Below are 21,922 nucleotides of genomic sequence, written 5' to 3'. Positions count from 1 at the left end.
AAAAACACAAGGAACCACGCACAGGCCGTGGTAAAATGTGTTGTGACCAAAATTATATGGCAGAAAAGACAAAGATGGAGATGGAGTCTTATAGCATGGTAGCAATTCAGGAAAGGAACCCAATTTTATAGTTTCTGAAATGAATTGATGGCATTGTTGGTATTCAGACATAGTGGTACTTTCTCCAGGCTCTGTTCCAACAGCGACCATGAAATACAAAAACTAGTCACATTTTGGAGTGAGACCTTTCTTCAGTGTAAAAGAAACCCTTCAGGTTAGTTTTTTCATTTTTAAAGGAACTTTGCAGTGCATTAAAGAAAACATCTGAACAGACTTATTGGAATACTCAGGAGTTGTATAAGGAGGAAGCAATAATCCTACACGGCAGCTTAGTTTGCGCAGCCTGAGGCAGCAGCGCAGTTTTAAACAGGCCCCAATGACTCATATTTAGGGTAAAAACAACGGTCCATAAAGGACATGATAAATCGATTCCTGTGGGCTATACAGCACAGAGAGACTGGGAGGTGAGTTGCTTCTCTTTTCTGTCTGTATCTAAACCAAAACTGTTCACACAGAGAGCGAGAACTGAAGAGGGAGCAAGATAACGTTCCCGTCATCCTTTCTATTAAAAATACATATAAAATTAAGCATGTGTTTATAAAACATAACTTCTGTGTTCACATGGAGGCGCTGCAGCCTCAGACCTTTGCAGAGGTTAATTGTTTCATTTCAGAAGTATTTCTGAGTATCAGTGGAGAAGTTGAAAAAAAAATGACTCATATGAGGAGGAGGGTGAAAGAATGTGTCTGAGCCGTCGGACGCAGCGAGTCCAAGGGCTTTTGTGAAACGTCTCGTTGTGTGGGATTTATAATGCCATCAACGCTCGATCCAGCGTGCACGCTGTAAAGTCTGTGCGCTCCAGGACAAAGCACTTTTATTCTTCCGGCGTGCCTGAACTGAGAGCTACACCAAGAATATGCAGCCTTGTTGTTCATCCTAGCCTGAGGCGGACTGGGCCTCGGCAGAGAAGCGGACAGAGGCGGGAGGGCCGCGCGCAGGAAGGCTGGAAGTGTCAACTGTTGGATTGTAGTTACAAACTTCCTCACACATACTCACAAATCCACAAACACGGTTCCGAGCCAAAGCAACCGACCACGATGTGTCGCATCCTGTGCCAGCGCAGGGAGGTTTCCTTCGCAGAGCAACGGCGCTACAGCCAAGGAAAGGCCGCCTGTTTAATGTCCGAAAAGCCACAGCGGGAGCCGGCGGGCGTATGCAGGAGCATCTGGCGTCACCTCACATGCCTGCCAGGGTGGACATTTGATCAGAATAATTGGCCAGGGCAGCAGTGTGAGATGGACAAATGAGTGCCTCCTCCTGGGTGACCTGATGGCGAGAAAGAAAAAAGGAGCAACACTCCTCTGCTTGTAATGAGGCACTTGTGGAACAAAGAACGGCAAGCAGTCAAACGACACATCGAGAACGTCTCTTCGGATCTTCTTTAGATATTTCTATCACTCACTCCTTTTAATTTGCACGCTGAATCGTCTGCACAAAGCCATCAGACAGTTCTGGAAGCCGAGTTACACATTTTACCGAGAAAGTAATAAGGCCAGAGCTCTGCAGGAACACAGAATCAACATGAAGCTGTTGGTTTTTACAAGAACGGGGAAAAATGTGTATTTTTTACTGGAGGCGCCGACTTTTCACTTGGACAAAATCAAATCATACAGTTTAAAACTTCTTTAATCGTCATTCACACAATCCAATGTACTGTATACCAGAATAAGGAAAGAGACTCATATTAACCTGGGATGCAATTTCAATTGATTAAAAAATAAATTACTAATCCCTTTGTCCCCTGAGTTCCTGTGAAAGCTTTATATTAATAATTTCATGACACTGCTTACTGAACTCACAGTTGACTGATTCAACCCTTTTATCCATCCGGCCCTAAAAAATCTGATGTGTTTGGAGTCAAATATTGATGCCATTTATACTTCCTTAAAGGTTTTAAACATTAAGCTACAAAAATATTACAATTTATTGCTGTTTTTTTGGGTTTTTTTAGTTATAAAATATTTATTTGGTGCGACAGGCTGTAGATAAACCCGCTTTCTCTGCTTGTTAGCCTTTTAGATGAGTTTTCCATTCGTTCCTGCTTCATTTTGACAAGAAGTTCTTATCCAAGAAGAAATTTTGAAAAAATAGATTTTTCAACCTCAGTACTAGAAAATGCACAAACATTTATTCCAACAGTAAAGTTAAATAACTTTGGTGTTCAAATAAAAAAAGAGGAAAAAATTTAAAACACCCACAGTGAAATTGCAAAGTAAAAACGACAAAGAATAGAAAACAGAAACTAAAGCTACTGTACAGCAAAAATGCAGCAGACATTGGACCTAAATTGCATTTTCATTCAAGAAATAAATATTTACTATGAACACTTATTAAGAAAAAAAAAACTTAATGCAACAAATTCCTCTCTCAAGCAGATTTGGTTTCGCTGAAATGGATCACAGAGATGTTTTCTTTACATCGTTCAACTGATTTATAATGCGCAACATTTTCTCCTTGAGAATCTTTGGTTTCAAAATATATATATAAAATATTTACACATAATGCGGTCGCCATTGTATTTTGCAATTGGTTAAATCTGCAGCAAAGCCCAGAGGTGGCGAACGAAAACGACGGTCAGAACCACTTCCTGTTGCCTTGATGGTGAAAACAAGCGAAGCTGGAGGAGCTAAAATAAACGGCTTGAGCCAGCTCACTTACACACAGTAAAAAGTACTTAAAGAAGATTCTCCCTTGGTTGTAACCATCCACACTAAACATTTTTCTTTTTTTAAATATATCTCTGGAGCTGTTTGGTAATAGTCCCCGTCTGCTCCAGTGTCTCTGTTCCTCTAGTCCCCAATGGTCACATCCATTCAGAAGAGTTATTATACTCCAGTCTGTTCGGCTTCATCCAATTAGTGACAGGACATGAGTGTGAAAGAAGAATCTTGTTAGCGCCGCCACGGAGGCAGACGAGATGGAGAACGGCAGCCGGAGCTCATTTCTGATGTTCTGGGGGCTTCCGTCGGCAGCTTTTAGGCACATCCGACGTCAGTCCAAGTCATCTTTACAGACACAGGAGCAGTCTTCATGGTGATCCAGAGCCACATCCGCCATGGACTTCTGCAGGCCTCTGGCGCCGCTTCGATGCTTCAACAGAAGGACCTGTTGAGAAAAGACACATGAGCTGACTGCTACATGTTGAAACCTTCATTAAACCACTTTTTTCTGTTAAAATACTTATCATATATTTAATTTTCTAATGATTTGAAATAAATAAAGTACAGATTTTCTCCTGTCTCGTCCTGGACAATTGTAAAAAGTTTTTTTTTAGTTGTTTAACTCAGCAAAACAAAACAGCTTCCAAACATGTTGATTTTATGTTTGGTCTGAGTGGAACTCCAAAAACAATTATGTGGAAAAAAGAAGAGCTGGGCAAAGAATGAAAGAGTAAACACCATAAATTAGATTTTTTTTTTTTTTTAAAGAAAATTTACTTTGTTTTCACTTTTGAAATGCCATGTTTGGCTAGCAGCGTTATCTAAAAATGGAACAGCAGAAAAAAGTCTGGATGTTTATCAGACAATCTGGTCGCTCTTTCATGAACAAGGCTGCTTTTATTTTTGTATCTTTTAAGCAGGAGGAGGATTTGAATTTTTATAGAGAAAAGGTTGAGGTAAAATTTCTTTGACACTTTCTGACTCTAAGATCCATCCTATTAGGATAAATGTGCATAAATGTTTCCTTTAACAATTTCCTTTAATGCTGTTAATCTGGTACAGTGTGAATCATCCCTTGCATTCCTAAATCGTGCCTTTTCTGCTCACAAGATACATAAAGGGAGGATATACCTAGAATTCAAAGTTTTATCTGGAGAGTGATGACTACCTCGTGGTATTTCTTTGTGACCCTGGCAGGCGTGCACTGGCAGTCGGAGCAGTGATGAGAGCAGCAGGCACAGTTTCCACCGCAGCGTTTGACAAGGAGGCAGCTGGGCCAGAAAATGACATCTGTCCTTTTCAGCTCCTCTCGCAGAGACACCGAGTAGTTGCGCGGCGTGCAGCTGTACAGCCGGACTTCCTCCCTCAGCAGATTGAGATCGGCTCCTTCTCAAAGACACAGAAGAAGGTTTAGAATCCCTTCAGTGCAGAAACATTTACATTTATCAGAGTTTCACAGGAGAGATAAAAAACGACGAGGCTGGAAAAAAACCCATATATGTTTCTTCATTTTTGGCAATCCAGGATTCAAACATGTTAAACTATAATTGCCAACTTCATTTTTCAAACTTGTGGATCCACCGTAGAAATTGGCACACCTCGGGTCTTCTTGTTCAGGATGAAAGATTTGCCCAAAACGTGCCACGTGGGTTTGTATAACTCCTCCATATCCAGCTGCCATCGCTCTGGTTCCAGATACTTCATGACATCCTCCACTGTGCTCAGCACGGCCACCGCCTCTGACAGCTCCTCCACGCCCTGCAGGGACGGAGGCAGAACTGCGGGGACTTCTGGCTCTGCTACGCTCTGCAGACAAGGTAATGGCACAATGTCATATTGAAACTAAACCAATCCAAATCTGCAGTGAATCCATGACGATTTACCTAAAACCTTTAAGATTTACCACAATCTGAAGTCAATATAAGATATAAAGATAAAAGTGTTGATTTAACATCAACATTGACTGTTTTTTCTTTCGGCGCCTGAGGAACAATTTACTCTACTACTATTAAAACTACTGAAAAACAGATAATTAGTCAGCTGTGAAGTCATTCCTTAATGTAAAAATGAATAAATGTCAAAAGCAGGTGGATTTCTTTATTTGTTTCCAGTCCTCATAAAACATCTGCCCTAAACTAACTCGCTAGAAACCATCACCTTCAGGAATCATGTTTTCCACGCAGCCCTGGAGTAAAAAAAAACATATAGGGTAATAAATCTAATATATGAGACAAGTCAACAAGTCAATATTTTCTCAATCTGAAAATATTTTAAGATTAAAATTACATTTTATGTTTATGAAGCCAGACTCAGTCAAAAAAAATAATATTGATGAAATTTAAATATCAAGGTTTGGCTCAAATCAGCTCAAATTTTACAAAGACTAATCAATTTACCAAATTAACTCATATAACAATTTACTCAATTTATTAAAAAAAAAAATCCATCTTGTTAAAATAAAAAAAAGTGAAGATGTTTTATATGATTTATGGACATGGCTTTAACCTTTTGCATTATTGGTATGATCTTCGATCTTTTGCCTTGCAGCTCGTTAAAGTATCCCTGTAATAAACAGTCCGCTCATTGCACCCAGTGAAGTTATTAGTGGACAAGTGAGAATACAAAATAAAAGATGCTATGAAGCTTTTTTCAGATTCTAACAAAGAGAGACAGAGGAATGTACAATTTGTCTTCAGATCCTAAATTTACCGGTTTACATTAACGTAAGTGATCCCAAGCTGAAGTGAAAAGCAGACGGACTTTAAATGTAATCTATGATCTGTGTTACCTTTGAATTCTACATGAAGCAAAGATCTGAAGAGCTTTCTCTGACATGTAGAAACTCAATCTTTTGGATGTCTATGAAAATATGGGAGTTTTGAAACGGGCTTCAAATGTGTTTGCTGTGAAATATTCTCTGCAAGGTGCAGATTTAAAATGAGAGTCAATTTGTCAGGAGCGCCGACAGATAAACCTGCAGAATGTTGAAAGATCAAACTTCAAGAGCTGCAATAACAGTCAATAAGACTTTGAACTTCTAATTCTCAGAAATGAATAAAGAACCTTTTGCTGTTAATTAGGCTTTACGACCAGTGGAGGCTAGTGATAAACTATTTATTTTGTTGTGGTGTGTGGGTAGAGAGAGAGAGAACGGGGATCACAGCACAACAATAAACTTTATTTGAATATAAAGTCATACTGGTAGTTTGCCTTCTCAGTCTGTCAGTCTGGTCCAAGTTCCTTTATCCACATTTTTTCCTCAGTGAAATTATTATTTTGTTAATAAATGACAGAATTTTCTTTCACTGTGTCCGTCTCTCCTGTCTTCTTGTTGTTGTCATCTCACTCGTCTTCGTATTTAATCTAAGCAGCTAAGGGTGCAAATTTCTTTGATGAATTAATCAGCAGGTATGATCAGGCATGATGAATTAATCTGCTTGGATGAAGAAGTTCGGAAAAAGTATTGATTGGTCACAATAATATTTAAGTGTCCAATCAGAGACCAGCATGAAGTCACATGGAAGAGTGGTTTTAAGAACATACAAACACACACTCATTTGGCCGGGCCCCAGGGCATGGAGACGTTTAAATCAGGAGGCCTAAGCAAAAAAATAAACCCAAAATAGGGGTGCGGAAAAATCAGCCGTCAGAAACAGATGTGAAAGTTACTTTTTACTTCCTAATTTATATTCACACTGTCTACAATTTGTTCCTGCAATTTTGATAGGTGCGGCACCCTGGTGCCCCCTGTTGACAAGATGCCCTGAGAACTACATCGATTTGAAAATGTACCATTTTTATTAGTTAGGATTTAAACTTAAACACATCGCCATGGTTGTTAGCTGGAGCCGTTGGGTGTTTTCAGGTCTTACAACGAAGACGCTCCACCAGCCTCAACCTTTCTATGGCTGATCAAGCTTGAATGGCATCACTGTTGATGTCTGCTTTGCCCCAGAGGCAAAGTCACTGGAAAAGTTTTACTTAAAAAATATGTTTTGTAAAGGAAACTTAATCCTTCAGAGAGCAGGTGATTTACTTAAATTTTTGTTAATTAAATCACCTAATGGTGCAAAAAAACACAATGTGTCTAAGTGTTGTTCTTTAGTTACCCCTTTTTATCATAAGAGCACAGGTGTATTTTACCTGAGCTGCAGAGGTATACTTGCTGCCGTTCTTTGTTAAAATCTTACAGCTGCTCTTGACTACATTTGGTGACCAGTCAAAATTGGTCCTGATTATTCAAGAATAATATTCAAGCAGCAGGGTTTCCACCTGGCTGTAATGAAAGTGATTATTCTGACTGGAAGATTTCTCTGGCAGGTTTATTTTACAGCCTCTGAAACATAAACGAAGGCAATCATTGACATTATCTCCCTCATATTATTGGTGAATTTTTAGCCTGGTGGTGCTGTATCTAAGGATCTCATTGTATGTTTGCAAAACATACAGGAACGGTCTCAAACCACTTTTAGCAAAAATGTACTTTACTGTCATTATACAGACGGTCTGTTATTATCAGTTTAGCCACTTATTTAATATTGATTTTTATATTTGGTCATTCTAATAGAATTAAATATTAATTTTCCAGTTCACATCCTTTCAAGCGAAAAAGACTTTCCCTATAATCTTAGTACACATGGTAGTGAAAATATTCAAAATACTGTTGTTTGAAGACAACAATATGAAATACAGACAGAATTTTATTAATCTGTCAGATGTGATTACATCTCTTTTCACCTCCTATGCCCACTTTGCATACTTGTGCCTCTGACTCTGCATTATTCCTTTCAGGCTCTTGGTTCTCCTGGCTGCAACGTGCTCTCACACAGAAGATTGATAACATGGCATTCTGTCCTCCCACAACAGCAGAGGCTAATCTGTTAAACCTTTCAGTCTTGTAGCGTCACGTTTGTGCAAAATGTCAAATCGCTGGCCTCTTGTATCTTATTTGACTGACATGTGGAAGGCATCATTGTGACAGAAAAAAAAAAAAAAACGAGCATGACAAGCATTTAAAAATTTGCTTGCAAAAGTGTCTAAAAGCTTTTGTGAAGAGAAGGGAAAACTTTTATAGAGGTTTAAATGACATTTCCAGTTCCAACAATGTTCCCTAAATAATTCATATAAATCAATAAGTAAATAATTAGGTGAGAAATGGTGGTTGTAGATGTCTGTTTAAAATGATCCAAAAGGGATATTTGTGGATTTATTTCTATTAAATATGAAAGATATAATAACAGTATAAATGATACACATGTCAATCAAGTCTTAACAAAAAGGTAATGCATCGTAGAAAATACATAAGACCAGAACTATTTATTAAGAAATAACCCCTGCATCAGAAATGTGCACCATATACTGTATTTCTACCAAAATACTGACCTGTGCAAAGAAGAATTTCTGGGAAATTTCAGTTGAAATCAAGTTTATTTATATAGTGCCAATTCACAACACAGGTATTCTGAAGGAACTTTACAAAGTCAAACTCAATCAAATCATACAGATAGATTCACTCCTCCAGAAAGAGCGTAGAGCCACAGTGGACAGCCGTCTGCATTGTTGATGGCTTTGCAGCAATCCCTCATACTGAGCATGCATGAAGCGACAGTGGAGAGGAAAACTCCCCTTTAACAGGGAGGATAACCTCCAGCAGAACCAGGCTCAGTGTGAACGCTCATCTGCCTCGACCCACTGGGGCTTAGAGAAGACAGAGCAGAGACACAGAAAGCACAGAAGCTCACATTGACCCAGGAGTACTTTCTATGTTAGATGGTAATAGCCTCCCCTGGATGATGTCACAGCTAACAGAATGCCTTCTATGAAGAGAAAAAATGACAGAGAACAAAAAGTTAAAAGCTGAAGTAACAACAAACAATGCAGATTGGAGAACAGTAGGAGAACTCAGCAGAGTGAGAGAAATAGACCCTGATGTCCTCCAGCAGCCTAAGCCTATAGCAGCATAACTATAGAGGTAGCTCAGGGTAACATAAGCCACTCTGACTAGAAGCTTTGTCAAAAAGGAAAGTTTTAAGATTAGTCTTAAAAGTAGACAGGGTGTCTGCCTCACGGACCAAAACTGGGAGTTGGTTCCACAGGAGAGGAGCCTGATAGCTAAAGGATCTGCCTCCCATTCTACTTTTAGAGACTCTAGGAACCACCAGCAGACCTGCAGTCTGAGAGCGAAGTGCTCTGTTAGGAACATACGGGGTAATCAGAGCTCTTATTATTATTAAGTGCTTTATACGTTAGAAGGAGAATTTTAAATTCTATTCTTGATTAAACAGGAAGCCAATGAAGGGAAGCTAAAATTGGAGAAATATGATCCCTCTTGTTGATTTTCATCAGAACTCTTGCTGCAGCATTTTGGATCAGCTAAAGGCTTTGAACTGCATTTTGTGGACTTCCTGATAGTAAATAATTACAATAGTCCAGCCTTGAAGTAACAAATGCATGGACTAGTTTTACAGCATCACCCCTGGACAGGATGTTTCTAATTTTGGCGATATTCCTGAGGTAAAAAAAAGAAACTCTGGAAAACAGTTTTATATGGGATTTAAATGACATGTCTTGGTAAAAAATTACACCAAGATCTTTTACTTTATTACCAGAGGCCAAGTTAATGTTATCCAGATTAAGTGATTGATTAAGAAGATTATTTTTTGAGGACTCTGGTCCAAAGATTACAACGTCTGTCTTGCCAGAATTTAAAAGCAGACAATTTAAAATCATCCAGGTTTTGACATGCAAGACATGCCTGTAGTCAAAGTAATTGATTGGATTTGTCAGGATTTATGGATAAGGACCGACACTACAAGTAGTAACAGGTAAAAAAAGGTTAAGGCCATTAACAGCTTGTGAATGTCAATGCCCCAATTACCAGGATGCTTTAAGCTTAGCTTCATTCAGAGAAACCAAGCGGTCCTTTATAGAACATGTTGATCTCGTTAGCGAATGAGAAGACAAATCTGATAAATGTGAAAACCAAATGAACATTTTAAGTAATAGCATCAAAGTAGTCGATGTTTGTACTATGTGAACAATGAGAAATGAAAATAAAGAAAAGTGTGGGGGAAAAAACCTCTGAATAAAGAGAACAGACTGGTATAAGGTGAGTGGAATAACCGAGATTGAAAAACACAACGCTGATTTGACTTTAAAAGCAGAAATAACAGATGCACATGCACCCACGGGGCCAGCAGTCAATTTTAGGTTGTGAAATATGTATTTTTTAAAGCTCAGATGAAAGCATAAAATCAGTGAATAAACAGGCTTGCATAATTTTGGCAAAAGATGACACTAACAACACCTAATAAAATACATCGTGTAGCAATCAAACCGAAATTATATCTATCTATCTATCTATCTATCTATCTATCTATCTATCTATCTATCTATCTATCTATCTATCTATCTATCTATATATATATATATATATCTATATATATATATATATATCTATATATATATATATATATATATATATATATATATATATATATATATATATATATATATATATGGGCTGCACAGCGGCACAGTGGGGGCTGCACAGTGGCGCAGTGGGTAGCGATGTTGCCTTGCAGCAAGAAGGTCCTGGGTTCAAGTACACCCCTGGGTCTTTCTGCATGGAGTTTGCATGTTCTCCCTGTGCATGCGTGGGTTCTCTCCGGGTACTCCGGCTTCCTCCCACAGTCCAAAAACATGACTGTTAGGTTAATTGGCTTCTCCAAATTGTCCTTAGGTGTGAGTGTGTGCATGAATGGTTGTTTGTCCTGTTTGTCTCTCTGTGTTGCCCTGCGACAGACTGGCAACCTGTCCAGGTGAACCCCACCTCTCGCCCAGTGAACCCTGGAGATAGGCACCAGCACCCCCCATGACCCCATGAGGGATTAAGCGGTTTGGAAAATGGATGGATATATATATATATATATATATATATATATATTTATATATTTATATATATAAATATGAAGAATGTGCCCAAGGCAGCTGAGAATGTTGTGATGAAGGAATCGAGATTTGGCCATTATTGCATTGCAGTGGCCTGTAAAAACAAAGCTGTTGCAGTAACATTTCTAGCTCAATTTTGAGTTCATAAAGTCAGGATTCTTCCTGTTAAAAGTTAGGAAATTCTGAGTGCAGTAGCTAGGAAATGTAACAAACTGACACCCTACCCAGGAATTTAAAATTTATCTATGATGATTAGGCCTGGACAAGGACAGGAATTCCCTTTCATTTTCCAGAGATTTATCAAGACCAATGTTTGGGGGGAAGGGGGGGGGGGGGGGGGGGGTTGGCAAAGGTACAGTAAAATGTACTGTTGTAAAATGTACAGATGGAACCTTATCGTCGCAGTATGCAGTATACTGAATATTTAGGAATCAACATGTTTGAAAAGCATGTCCAAATGTGTCAGATTCTTAGTAATAATTATTACAATTTGTACACCACCACAGGGGTAATATTTAGCATTTTAAGCAGAATTAGGATAGGCTATATGAATAAAACCTTGTTATTCCCTAGATGAATGGCAGATTTCCTGATTTGTGGTTTTATTTTTATATTAATTATATATGGGCATTCCTATAGCTGGAGATAGGCACCAGCACCCCTCATTACCCCACAAGGGATAGACGTGTTAGAAAATGGATGGATGGATGAATGGATGTATGTATGTATGGATGGATGGATGAATGGATGTATGGATGGATGGATGGATGGATGGATGGATGGATGGATGGATGGATGGATGGATGGATGAATGGACATTCCTCTAATAATTTATTGGTGGGGCAAATCTATGTTTTTCCCACATTGGGGGTCCTGATCACCCGATACTTTCGTGATATCTGCCTATGGGCCAGGAATTTGTATGCTTTTCTTAAAAAAGCGCAATTCAATAAACAAAAGTCGTTGCAGGTCCATTCATACAAATACTAGAATATCTGCTGCAGTTTTTGCAAGCCTCGTTAGCTTTTTATGCTAAGGTACATAGGCCTGCAATACCAGTCTTTTCCTGACTATTACCCTTCTTTATATTAGCAAGACATACAATGGTTGTGTAAGTCTCATTGTTCTCCACATAATCAGTCAACGTTTAGCACGTCAGAGTTTAACTGCAATACAGCAACAGCAGTTTAGCTGTCAAAATGTTATTCTGAAGAGACCATATATCACACCATCTGTAACTCCACTAAAACTGTACAACTCTGTCAACAGTTTGTTTGACCCTAAAAATATCACTTCAAGCTAACGCCACATCTGTGTTGGATTTATGGGCAAATAAAATACAGTTGACAGCTGCAGTCAAACAATTTCTCCTTCATCCGGCTCAGGCACTGAAGACAGAAAAAAAAAAAGATTTTTGGGGAAAGTAAGTGTGCTCTCCTTATATTGTTCTGTAGTGGGCGTACATTCAACATATATTCATTCGAGTTTTTTAATTGTCTGGACAAGCAATGGACAGAAGAATTTTGCAGATCCAGGTAGCAAATCATCATCGATAAAGTAACATATCCCCGTTTCAGAGACAAAACTCAAAAAGCTCAAACATTAAAGACAAGTTTAAAAATAAATAATTTGCTTAAACAAAAAGGGAAAGACCAATTGTGATTTCAATCAAACACTGCATTTTCAAGATTTTGTTTGGTTTTCTGGACCTAAAATTTGACAACATTTAACAATTATTGATTAATGAATCAGATAAGAGAGATCACTCTCACATTTAGACCAATATGGATTGAAACTTTTATTATCATAAAAACTTCATAAGTTGTAGAGTTGGAACAACAACAACTCATCAAGTCTGGAAATCCATGCAATAAACATATACAAGTATAAGCTGCTAGTGTGAATGATAAATCTTAAAAGACATCAATGAGTGATGGTGCAGCGAGGATATTCTTGTTGTTAAATAAGTGTGTGTTCTGAGAGGAGGTGTTGCTTTGTAAAACATTGAATGTTTTCTTTTATTGGGCCAGAATAAAAGTGCATCAGTTTGTAAGGTGATCTTTGCCCCCTGCCCCCCACGAAAAGGCTTGTTTTCAAGCGGCGTCCACTTTCTGTGTTCTTCTCACGCACAACCACACCATCTTATTCCTGGTAGCTAAAATGACAGGTTCAACTAGCCATGTTGAGATGACGATTCTGAAATAGCAGCCTGGGAGAGCTCTTGAAAACAATATATTCTTCTTTCACATGCAGCTCCAAACCGCTTCCTTGCACAAGAAATCTTTTAGCATGCAACAAGGTTTGGTGTGCGCGAAAAAAGTTATTTTTTTTTCACTCACTGCACATAATTAACTGTAATTGAGGTCAGTGTAAAAACAGTCCCTAGTTTAATCATGGCAGTGGAGCCTCCTGCATTGACTTTTAACTAAGATTTGCTTTAGCTTTTTCAACAACTGCTGTGTAAGTCTCTCCTTTCCACCCAAGCATAGCAGATTTTATGTGCTGTGCACAGTGTGTGCCAGTTTTTAAACAAACATGAGTGCTTTAGGTCTTCACTGAGTAAAACGTATCCAATAAAAAACAAGCTAGCGGAGCGATCTTTCAGGCAAACGGATCAGCGCCGTTCAGTTCTGGATTGAGACCTCAGCACCCCGAGACAATGATGTATGTTTTGTTTGCTCCTTCAACCCACAACGCCCACCACTCATCGCTCGCCACGCTCTATTCAACAGGCCCCTTCTCCTCTGTGTTTTAACAACCTTTTTGCCTCCACTGTTTCTTTTTCTTCCTAAAATTCCTTCCTGTGGATTACAGACTTAGTTTTATCTCCCTTCCCCCCCTCTCGTTCCCCTCCATGGAAGTGGTAGGGAGGAATCATTGCTTGTTTAAATATAAACTAAAGTGCTGGCCTCTGCATGGCATGGGGTTCCAGTAGCTGCTGGTTGACCACAGAGGAAACACAGAGCGCTGCTGTTCAGCGGACGCAGGTTCAAAGGGAAGGCAAACTGAAGCCCAAAGCTTTCCTTTCCTCCCAGATGCTTTCCCGTGACTTCTGGAGTTTGACCATGAAAGAAAAACCTTGTCTCCAATATCATATCTGTTCACTGTTTTAATGCCATTTTAGTAATGGAGATACAACAGCTTTATTTGTCTTGCAGCATATTTGGATGAATCAGATTTTGTTAAACAACAGGTCTCATCATGCACAATGTCGGAGGTTTACAAACATTCATCATGGGCATCGGTGTCTCTTTAATTTTGGCCTTTTTCTGGCAGGAAGGATTATAAAACAGTTGACTTTGGTGGATTTTAAAAGCATATGTTGGATTTTCTTTAATGCACACAGGTTCTGAGCTACACAGGCTCACAAATACAAACATAAACCCAACCCCAGCAAGTTGCTGGCATTATAGACTTAACTTTTAACCGCACTTTAACAGATCTTCTCTAGGGTTGATTTGGAGTGAATAGAGAAGCTTAATATTGTTTTATCTATTCCAAATTCAGTTTTGAAGCATGTTTGGGATCATTTTCCTGTTGGAACAGTCCAAATGTGAAGTGACTCTGCCTCTGAGCAGACAGAGTGCTTAGCATGGCTCTGCATAACCTTAACTAATACCATGTGTTATCCTTACTGTGACATTAGAGTTGGAGGTTGTGTTGCAGAGAGATCTTTTTAGATCCTATTTCTGCCACAAACACACCCAACCAAAAACCCCTTTTTGTCATCAATACGTTGTCTTTCTATAAAGCTTTGCAGCAGTGAGAAGTACATTTCTGGATTAATTCTCTTGTGTTCAAACTTTTTGACCTAACAAAAGTTTAATCGAAAGATTGTTATTAGATTTCCGCTGTAGTAGGAAGTAAGAGAGCAGGCTTCTGTTTCTGCTGAAAGTTTCCCTGCCCTGCACCTTTATCTGTGGGAAGCACACAGTCACCTTTGTGCTTTTTCATAATATCCACAAATTCCTTGTTAGTTCATGTTCCTGTCATTAATCCTGATGTGGGGTTTAATATAGAAAGATTGCTGAGGCGACACTTCTAAAAAGCACAAAATAAATATTTCAAAGCAGAATAAAAGTTACAGAAGCTTTGGATTACATCTCTTGGCATCAATCCCACATGGAGTAATGCCGAGAGATCTTTACTTAAAGCAGGTAAAGAGCAAAAGGGCGGGTCAAAACCTGGCTGTTGTATCTTAGCTTTATCTCTTGGCTTATGTTGGCTAAAAAGCTGGGACAAAAGGATCTGCTGCGTGCGTCGGTGTGTGTGGTCTGCAGTACAGAGGAGACAAAATGTTGGGTAGAAATGAATGCCTAGAAGACACATGAAGGCAAAAATCAATGACTCTACATGTCTTGGTCAAGAAGCAAAACGTTAAAATGGTTTCTGGTTTCATTACAACAAAGCTTTCTTATTTATTTATTTATTACAACAGAGCACACAATTGTCACGTTACTCTGTAAGAAACCATTTCCCTATTTTGCCTAATGAAATTGTATTTGTATTATGCTTTTTAATCTACTTATGTGTTACAACAAAAATCCCCACTGATTAGTAGTTACATTTTCAGTTCCAACATTGTGCTTGAATATTGTTTTCTTCTTTTTTCCCCTTTCATTTAAACATTTTGCACTTTTGTTTGTTGAAATGACTGCCCATTCGCAATTCTAAAAACGTCAGTAAAGTAAAATAACATCGATAAAACAGAGCACACTCAATAGTTATTTTATTTTCTGGTGGTTGATTGAAATCCTCCAAGTCAAAACAGGACTTTGGCCTGAGAAGCCACTTATTGTTTCCATTTCAGTCAAATGCAACTCCATTGGGACTTTGCAAGTTCTCAGCGTAATCTGACAGGATGTATAGTTCTAACCAAGGGTTCTCAAAGGTCATTTGATCTATTATGAAGACAGTAGAGGTCTAAAATACCATCCGCAATAGGATCATTTAAAGTTTTCACAGCTGTTTGAAATTGACCAATTTTGTTTTGTTGGGTGATATGTTTGTAACGTATCTCAGAATCAAAAACTGAAGAAACACTGAATAAAGTAGTTCTAAAGCACGACTCAAACGTCTGCCACCAAAGCCAGCAAGATGCTTGCATCATACCAAAGTGTATTAGTTACAACAGGTAACATTGGTTTACTGAGCTTCAGTAAACCAATGTTCGACTGACTTGTTCTCACTAATTGCCTTGCAGCACATGTTGACATTGTTTTATGCATTTCATTGTTTTGCCTTTGCAAATGTGTGTTCAATGCTGTAGAATGTGATCATCTTTATAGCTGTAATAAATCACAGCACATATACCAGCTGTTCCTGCGCTTTAACATAAATTAAGCATAATTTCTCCCCAATGCTACAAAAAAGCCTTTGGAACAGAGAAGCAGAAATAGATTATTGCAAGTCAAGACACCATGTGGGGTGCACCAAGCAGAGGATTTTTAATTGCCCTCACACAGAGTAGCACTGCTCACTGCCGCATAAATCCCTTTGTTAGGTCTAAAGTTTAGAACGGGTATAGGTACACAGGGCTCATTCTTCAACTCCTTATCAATACTGCACCTACCACAGGAAGCAGAGAGTAGTGGAGGCAGAATCCTGGCTCTGAGGGGAAGTATTCATCTGAGATGAAGCGAACAATGATTTGGCTGCCTTTGGATTTTTGACCTATTGGAACAGACTGTGAGCCACACCAGCGACCCAGGATCGTCTTCTCGGCGGGATCCTCTATCTCCACAAAGTCATACCTAGGAGGGTGAGACGGAACAAAAGAAGAAAGTTAATTCATGATGCAATCCTGTTCTTGAGAACATCCAGTGAGTTCTGGAAAAAACAGCAAATAAGTTCCATGAATGTACGTATGGTAAGTACTGAAAGTCAGTCATCCTGGCCCATCAGGGGCAACTCTGGGTCAGAGAGAGGCCAGCTAACATATCTGCAGACCCCACACATCGTGGACACAAACTGAAAGGATAATAGGTCCCCTTTAAGTAGACAGTGGAGCATAAAGAGCTGCAGTCGTAATCAATTTAGAACCACAGGTTGGGGGTTTAACTGGACACAGTGGTGCTACTTTTCTAACTTGTTATTTACAGTAAAATATAACTCTAATTAAGTATTGAGACTATTATATAGTAATTTCTGTGTATTAAATTTGAAGCAAATGTGCGATGGAAAACTCATATAAAGAGAAAACTAATAAAAAACATGTTTTTGAAGATATTTCAATAATTTCTCTTGGCTTGTTTGTTTTTAAGTTGTTTAAATTTTAAGTTATTGTGCTTTTTGGCAATAATTATGACAGCAAAGCACTTCTTGCACTTTTAGAATGCATAGTGAATAACTCAGCAGAAGTCGTGATTTCAGCTCAGTGTGCATTATATCCTTGGTCCCAGCGCAACCAACCAAGCAACAGAACCAACTTCTGTAGTTCTGCAGAAGTTTCTCACCACAGGCCAAACTGTCAGACCTATAAATGCATTAAACATAAAATGCAGCAGCTCTTAGCCACGGTCCAGTTTCCTTTGTTGTGTCAGTTCTATCTCTGAGTGACTTTGGCACTTCAAAAATGCAGTTCAGTAGTTCAGCATTTTATTATTTATACATGTGAAGGTGGCACCGCCTTCACTACAGCCTCCTCGGCCGCCTCCTAACAGTCTGGGATTAATCACTTTGCCGTTTGCCTCAACAGACGCCATGACCTCTCTTTTACCGCTGCCAGTTCGGATGTTTGGATTTCTGCATCTTAGTTTACATTTTCCACCAGCCTGACGGTTCGGTTCAAAATGGTTTCCCCAAAGCGGCGTGCGCTGACATTGAGCAATGGGAAAAATGTTTTCTCTCAGAAGGTAAATAAGCTGATGGTGCAGGAGTTGTGCTTAATTTCCCCCTTTTTTAGCTGGGTAGCTGTTGTCTGCACACACAAAACAACTCGGAGAAGTAACGTTGCAGAATTGTCTTTTGGAAAAATGCAAACATTTTCAGGACATCTAACATCCAGCTATTAAAATTTCGACATTTCTTAGTTTTCTCAATTCTGAGTTGGCCGTGAAGTAAAGCTTCCTCCTAAAACTTTCCACTCTGACAGCTCCACAGTCCTGACAGATGGCTAATCAATTATGCAGAATTGCCTGATCATTACACATCGCCATTTGTTCAGACTCACCATGTTAAACAGCGATTGCTCAAATTAACCACTGCACTGACAGCGTGTATACTGCACAGCAAACTTTATGAACTGCTGGGAACAGGGACATTTTTAACATGAAATATTTACCAGAAAACGCTGCTTTGCGCACACAGCAATGCACAGGAAACAGTGCTTAATATTCCAAAAGCTTTCTCCCACGCTGTTTTCACCTTGTCAATTATTAATAGAAAAAATATCTGCCACAGAGATGAACCAGATTAGCAGAACAAACACATTTATTTATTTTTTTAGTCCGCCCTGTTCAGACTGAAGACAGAGGGCACAAATGCATTTGTGAAAGCAGTCGTGTCTGGGAGCTGCCAAGCACGACTCTGCTGCCATGCCAACCAGCAGCGAGAGCAATCCCTCTTCAATATGCCTCTCCTCCAGTGGATTTGGTAAGAATGCTTTTCATCTTGCCACAGACAAACAGAATAGCAGATGAACATCTCAACTTCGCAGCCCCTCTCTCACATCTTAGCAGAGAGATCTTGCTCCAGGCTTGCAACCGGAGCCGAACACGTCTCCCACCGCCTGTTTGCTTTAGCCCCTGTCACTGCTGCGGATCACTGCATAGGACACGGCACGCTTGTTTGTCTGAATCACATGGAGCAGTGACACCGAGGTAAACGCCTGGCATCAACAGTTCGTTCTTCTTTTAAGGTCTCTTCTGGGTTTCTTTTTTTTTAAATATATATTTTCTGCACTGACAGCAGCGAAGGGAACGTCTGAGGGGAAATATTGTGTATGAATTTTTAAACACAGATATGAGAGAACGAAGGAAGAACGGCCAGGAGCAAATGTTTGTTAGTGTGCGTCTGTGGAGCAGAATCGAAGAGCGTTTAAGGTGAGAAAAGGAGAGAATGTGAGAAAAGACACAGCGATAACGTGCTTTTAAATGCACAGCCATGCTTCTGAAAGCATCCTGCTCTCATTTTGTCTGCCAGGCCTGCCAGGAGTGTGTATCTTGGGATCTGACCAAAACCTGTTGGGTTGAGGAGGGGGGAGGAAGGAGGAGGAAAATGCTCTAGCTGATGGCGAGGTGCTGACTTCTCTGGCCCTGAAAAGAGGATGTTGTTATTGTCTCTTACTGCAGTCTTTAAGGTCTCTGACATGTGAGGGCTGGTAAAGCTGCCACAGCACAAAAGCTGTTAGTCTGCAACCTGATCCACGGAGCAACTTTCGCTCTCAGAGTTTGGACGCCGACGCTGACGTCTTGTGTCAACAGGCGACGAGCAGCGCACAGGTGTGCTGGGGGAGAGTTACGTGTTTTTTTTTTTTCTCTTTGGCTTTGTCTTTCAGTCAGCAGCAAATAAACACTGAAGAATGCAAAGCTTAATGTTGAGCTGAGGCCTGGGTCCAGGGTGAACGCCATATTCCATCACTTCAGGTAACTTTTTTAAATAGATTCTGGGTCAAAACCAGAGCAAGAATCTATAAAATAAAAAAGCCCCTCAGTGAATTTATATTTCCTCTTACCAGCTATATTTTTGAAAACATGCTTCTTCAAAGCGTCGTTATTGCTGAATTATTTTATGACAGGACCTAACAACTCAGAGGGAAACCGCAGTTCCTTTTGTCTTCCATTAGAGGGCTCTCCTGGTATTTCCAGTGAGGTCTCCACTGACCTGTCTGCTCCACCTTTCCCCGGCCTCCACTACGCCAACCTGTAGGTCCTGATTTATCGACAGCAGCACACTGAGCATTATGCACCCTGGATAAATCGATCACTGCAAATTGGGAAGTCCATTTAAATTGAATGACAACAGAGACAAAGCCCACCAGTAATTGAAAGTGGACTCCACAGGGAAGCGGATGATATACTGCATATGTAGCTGTGTACTGGTGTTTATACGTTTCCACTCAGAGGGCGCGGTGTGTCGTTCGAATGAATCAGTGAGCAGCTAAAACTGTTGACCTCATCATGTAAAATATGATGGTCTGGAACGCGACATGGTGGTGTCTCCGGCAAAACAAATCACTCCACCGTGTGGGGGGGTTCCAATATTCAGGAGCAGGCGTGGCAGGCCAAAGGCAATTTCCCAAATGGCCACACTCTGACTTTAAATCTTCAAAGATGGACAGCAATTCAGATGGGACACAGTTTTTTTTATTTCTCTTTCCACCGACCAACATGTATCTGACATGCCTTTGGGAAAAGTCCCGATGTGGCCAAGCTGGCAGAAGAAGAATGTGTAAACTTTGAACAAATGTGCAAGGTGGTCACAAATAATTTTTTAATGTTTTTTCTTAAAAGGTGGTAGTAAAAACTGAAAAAATGCAACATAATCAGCTTCATTGTTTGTTGAAAACAAAAATAAAATCACATATTGCCTCTTTCTGCATGCAAATAATAACACAGGCTTATTTTCTATACGTTGTCTTACTTGCATATTCCATCTTCAGGATCCTCCAGACCAAATCTCTCATCAAATGTGAGCTGGATCCTCATGCTGTTGGCTGCCACCAGTCTCCAGACCAACATGGTGCTTCTGGGATAGGTGTGTGGGAAGTCTGGGCTGTGGATCATTCCCTCTCCAGAAACAGTTAAAACCTTTTCCTGAACTGACTCCTGCACTCCTAAAATGGAAAACAGATATTCTATTTATCCGGGTTTTTTACAAATCCTGGTTTGACTGACAGATCAGACAACAGAGAGTCTCCGCCCCCATCATGCACAGAGCCTTGCAAAAGTATTCACACCCCTTCACCTTTTCTAAATAATGTTTTAAACACAAACTTCAATGTATTTTTGGGGGGATTGTAAGTGACTAAGCAACACAAAGTAGTGCAGATCTGTGAAGTGGATGAAAAGGATGCAAAGTTTTCATAATAAGTAAAAAACAATCAAGAGAGTTACATCCATTCAGCCCTCTTTACTCTGATAACCTTAAATAAAATCAGGTGCAACCGACCGCCTTCATAAGTCCATTTACTATTAAACAAAATCATGCTGCGTGTAATTTAATCTCACTATAAATTAATGTTTTGTGAAGGTTTTAGACTTTGCTAGAGAACATTACATAATAAACAGCATCATGATGACCAAGGAGCCCAGGAGACAAAGTAGGAACAAAGTTTAAAGCAGGTTTAGGTTCTACAACAATATCCGCTTTAAACATCTGTTCAATGCATCATCTAAAAGGAAAGGCACAAGGGCAAACGTGCCGAGGCTGTCCGCCCAAACCGAAAGGCCAGGCAAGGATCAACTGGGTCAACTGGTTCCCTTATATAGGACATTTTTGACTAATCTGCATAATCTGACCCAATCTGTATAATATGATTGAATTTGACTTTGTAAAGAGCCTTGAGATGACATGTTTCATGAATTAATGCTATATAAATAAAATTTAAATTAATTGAATTGAAAGGAGAGTTTTAATCCGAGAAGTAGCAATGAAGCCCATGTTGACGCTGGAGGAGCTGCAGAGATCTGCAGCTCATGTAAGAAATCTGTTGACAAGACGAACTCTCTTAGTCAGAGAAATCTAAAGGTGCCCTGAGATGATAAACATTGTGAACCGCTGCTCATGTTCAATGAATTAGAAAATCGGTTTCAATGAGGCTTTTTGTCAGATTAGAAGTTTGAAAATAACCTTTAAGAAAGTCTTAAATGCACTTTTCAATGACCCCACATTTCTGTATTAAAATGTGTCTTTTTAAATTGTTCTGGTGTGATACTGTGATGCTAAATGTTGTGTTTTCATTTACTGTAAGCAGAAAAATCATAATAAGCAGAAATGAAAGGCTGAAAAAATCAACCTGTGTGATTATTCTGTGGTATTTCACTCTGTGATGTAGTTACTCAACATTTTAAGAACCTTCTAATTTATTAAGCAGGCCTGTAAATAAATAAACTGAATTGAATCAGTCGTGCGCTCCGCAAATTTGACCCCAACAAAGGAGGGGCCAAAACAAAGCCATAGTTAAAAGAATGTCGTGAAACTGCAACCGGATTGAGGCGTACATGATATGTGGAAATGTTTTAATGATGAAT

The 21,922-nt window shown here is 39.5% G+C and overlaps 1 protein-coding gene across 1 annotated transcript in view; it reads right to left on the bottom strand.

The window, feature by feature from the left end:
- Nucleotides 1-1,728: 1,728 nt before the first annotated feature.
- Nucleotides 1,729-21,922, bottom strand: part of pdgfc (platelet derived growth factor c) — a 54,316-nt gene continuing 34,122 nt past the window's right edge. Inside the window, exons 2-6 of the mRNA XM_012876917.3 lie at nucleotides 20,313-20,505; nucleotides 16,303-16,483; nucleotides 4,379-4,586; nucleotides 3,949-4,166; nucleotides 1,729-3,225 (exon numbers count right to left, since the gene is read on the bottom strand). Of these exons, the coding sequence (XP_012732371.1) occupies nucleotides 3,112-3,225; nucleotides 3,949-4,166; nucleotides 4,379-4,586; nucleotides 16,303-16,483; nucleotides 20,313-20,505 (914 nt within the window). The 3' untranslated portion in view covers nucleotides 1,729-3,111. The remainder of the gene's footprint in view (nucleotides 3,226-3,948; nucleotides 4,167-4,378; nucleotides 4,587-16,302; nucleotides 16,484-20,312; nucleotides 20,506-21,922) is intronic.

This window comes from Fundulus heteroclitus, chromosome 23 (genome assembly GCF_011125445.2).
Source record: "Fundulus heteroclitus isolate FHET01 chromosome 23, MU-UCD_Fhet_4.1, whole genome shotgun sequence".
In the NCBI taxonomy this organism is placed as follows: domain Eukaryota; kingdom Metazoa; phylum Chordata; class Actinopteri; order Cyprinodontiformes; family Fundulidae; genus Fundulus; species Fundulus heteroclitus.
Note: the sequence above shows the minus strand (reverse complement) of the source record. Positions and strands in the feature narration are given on the sequence as shown.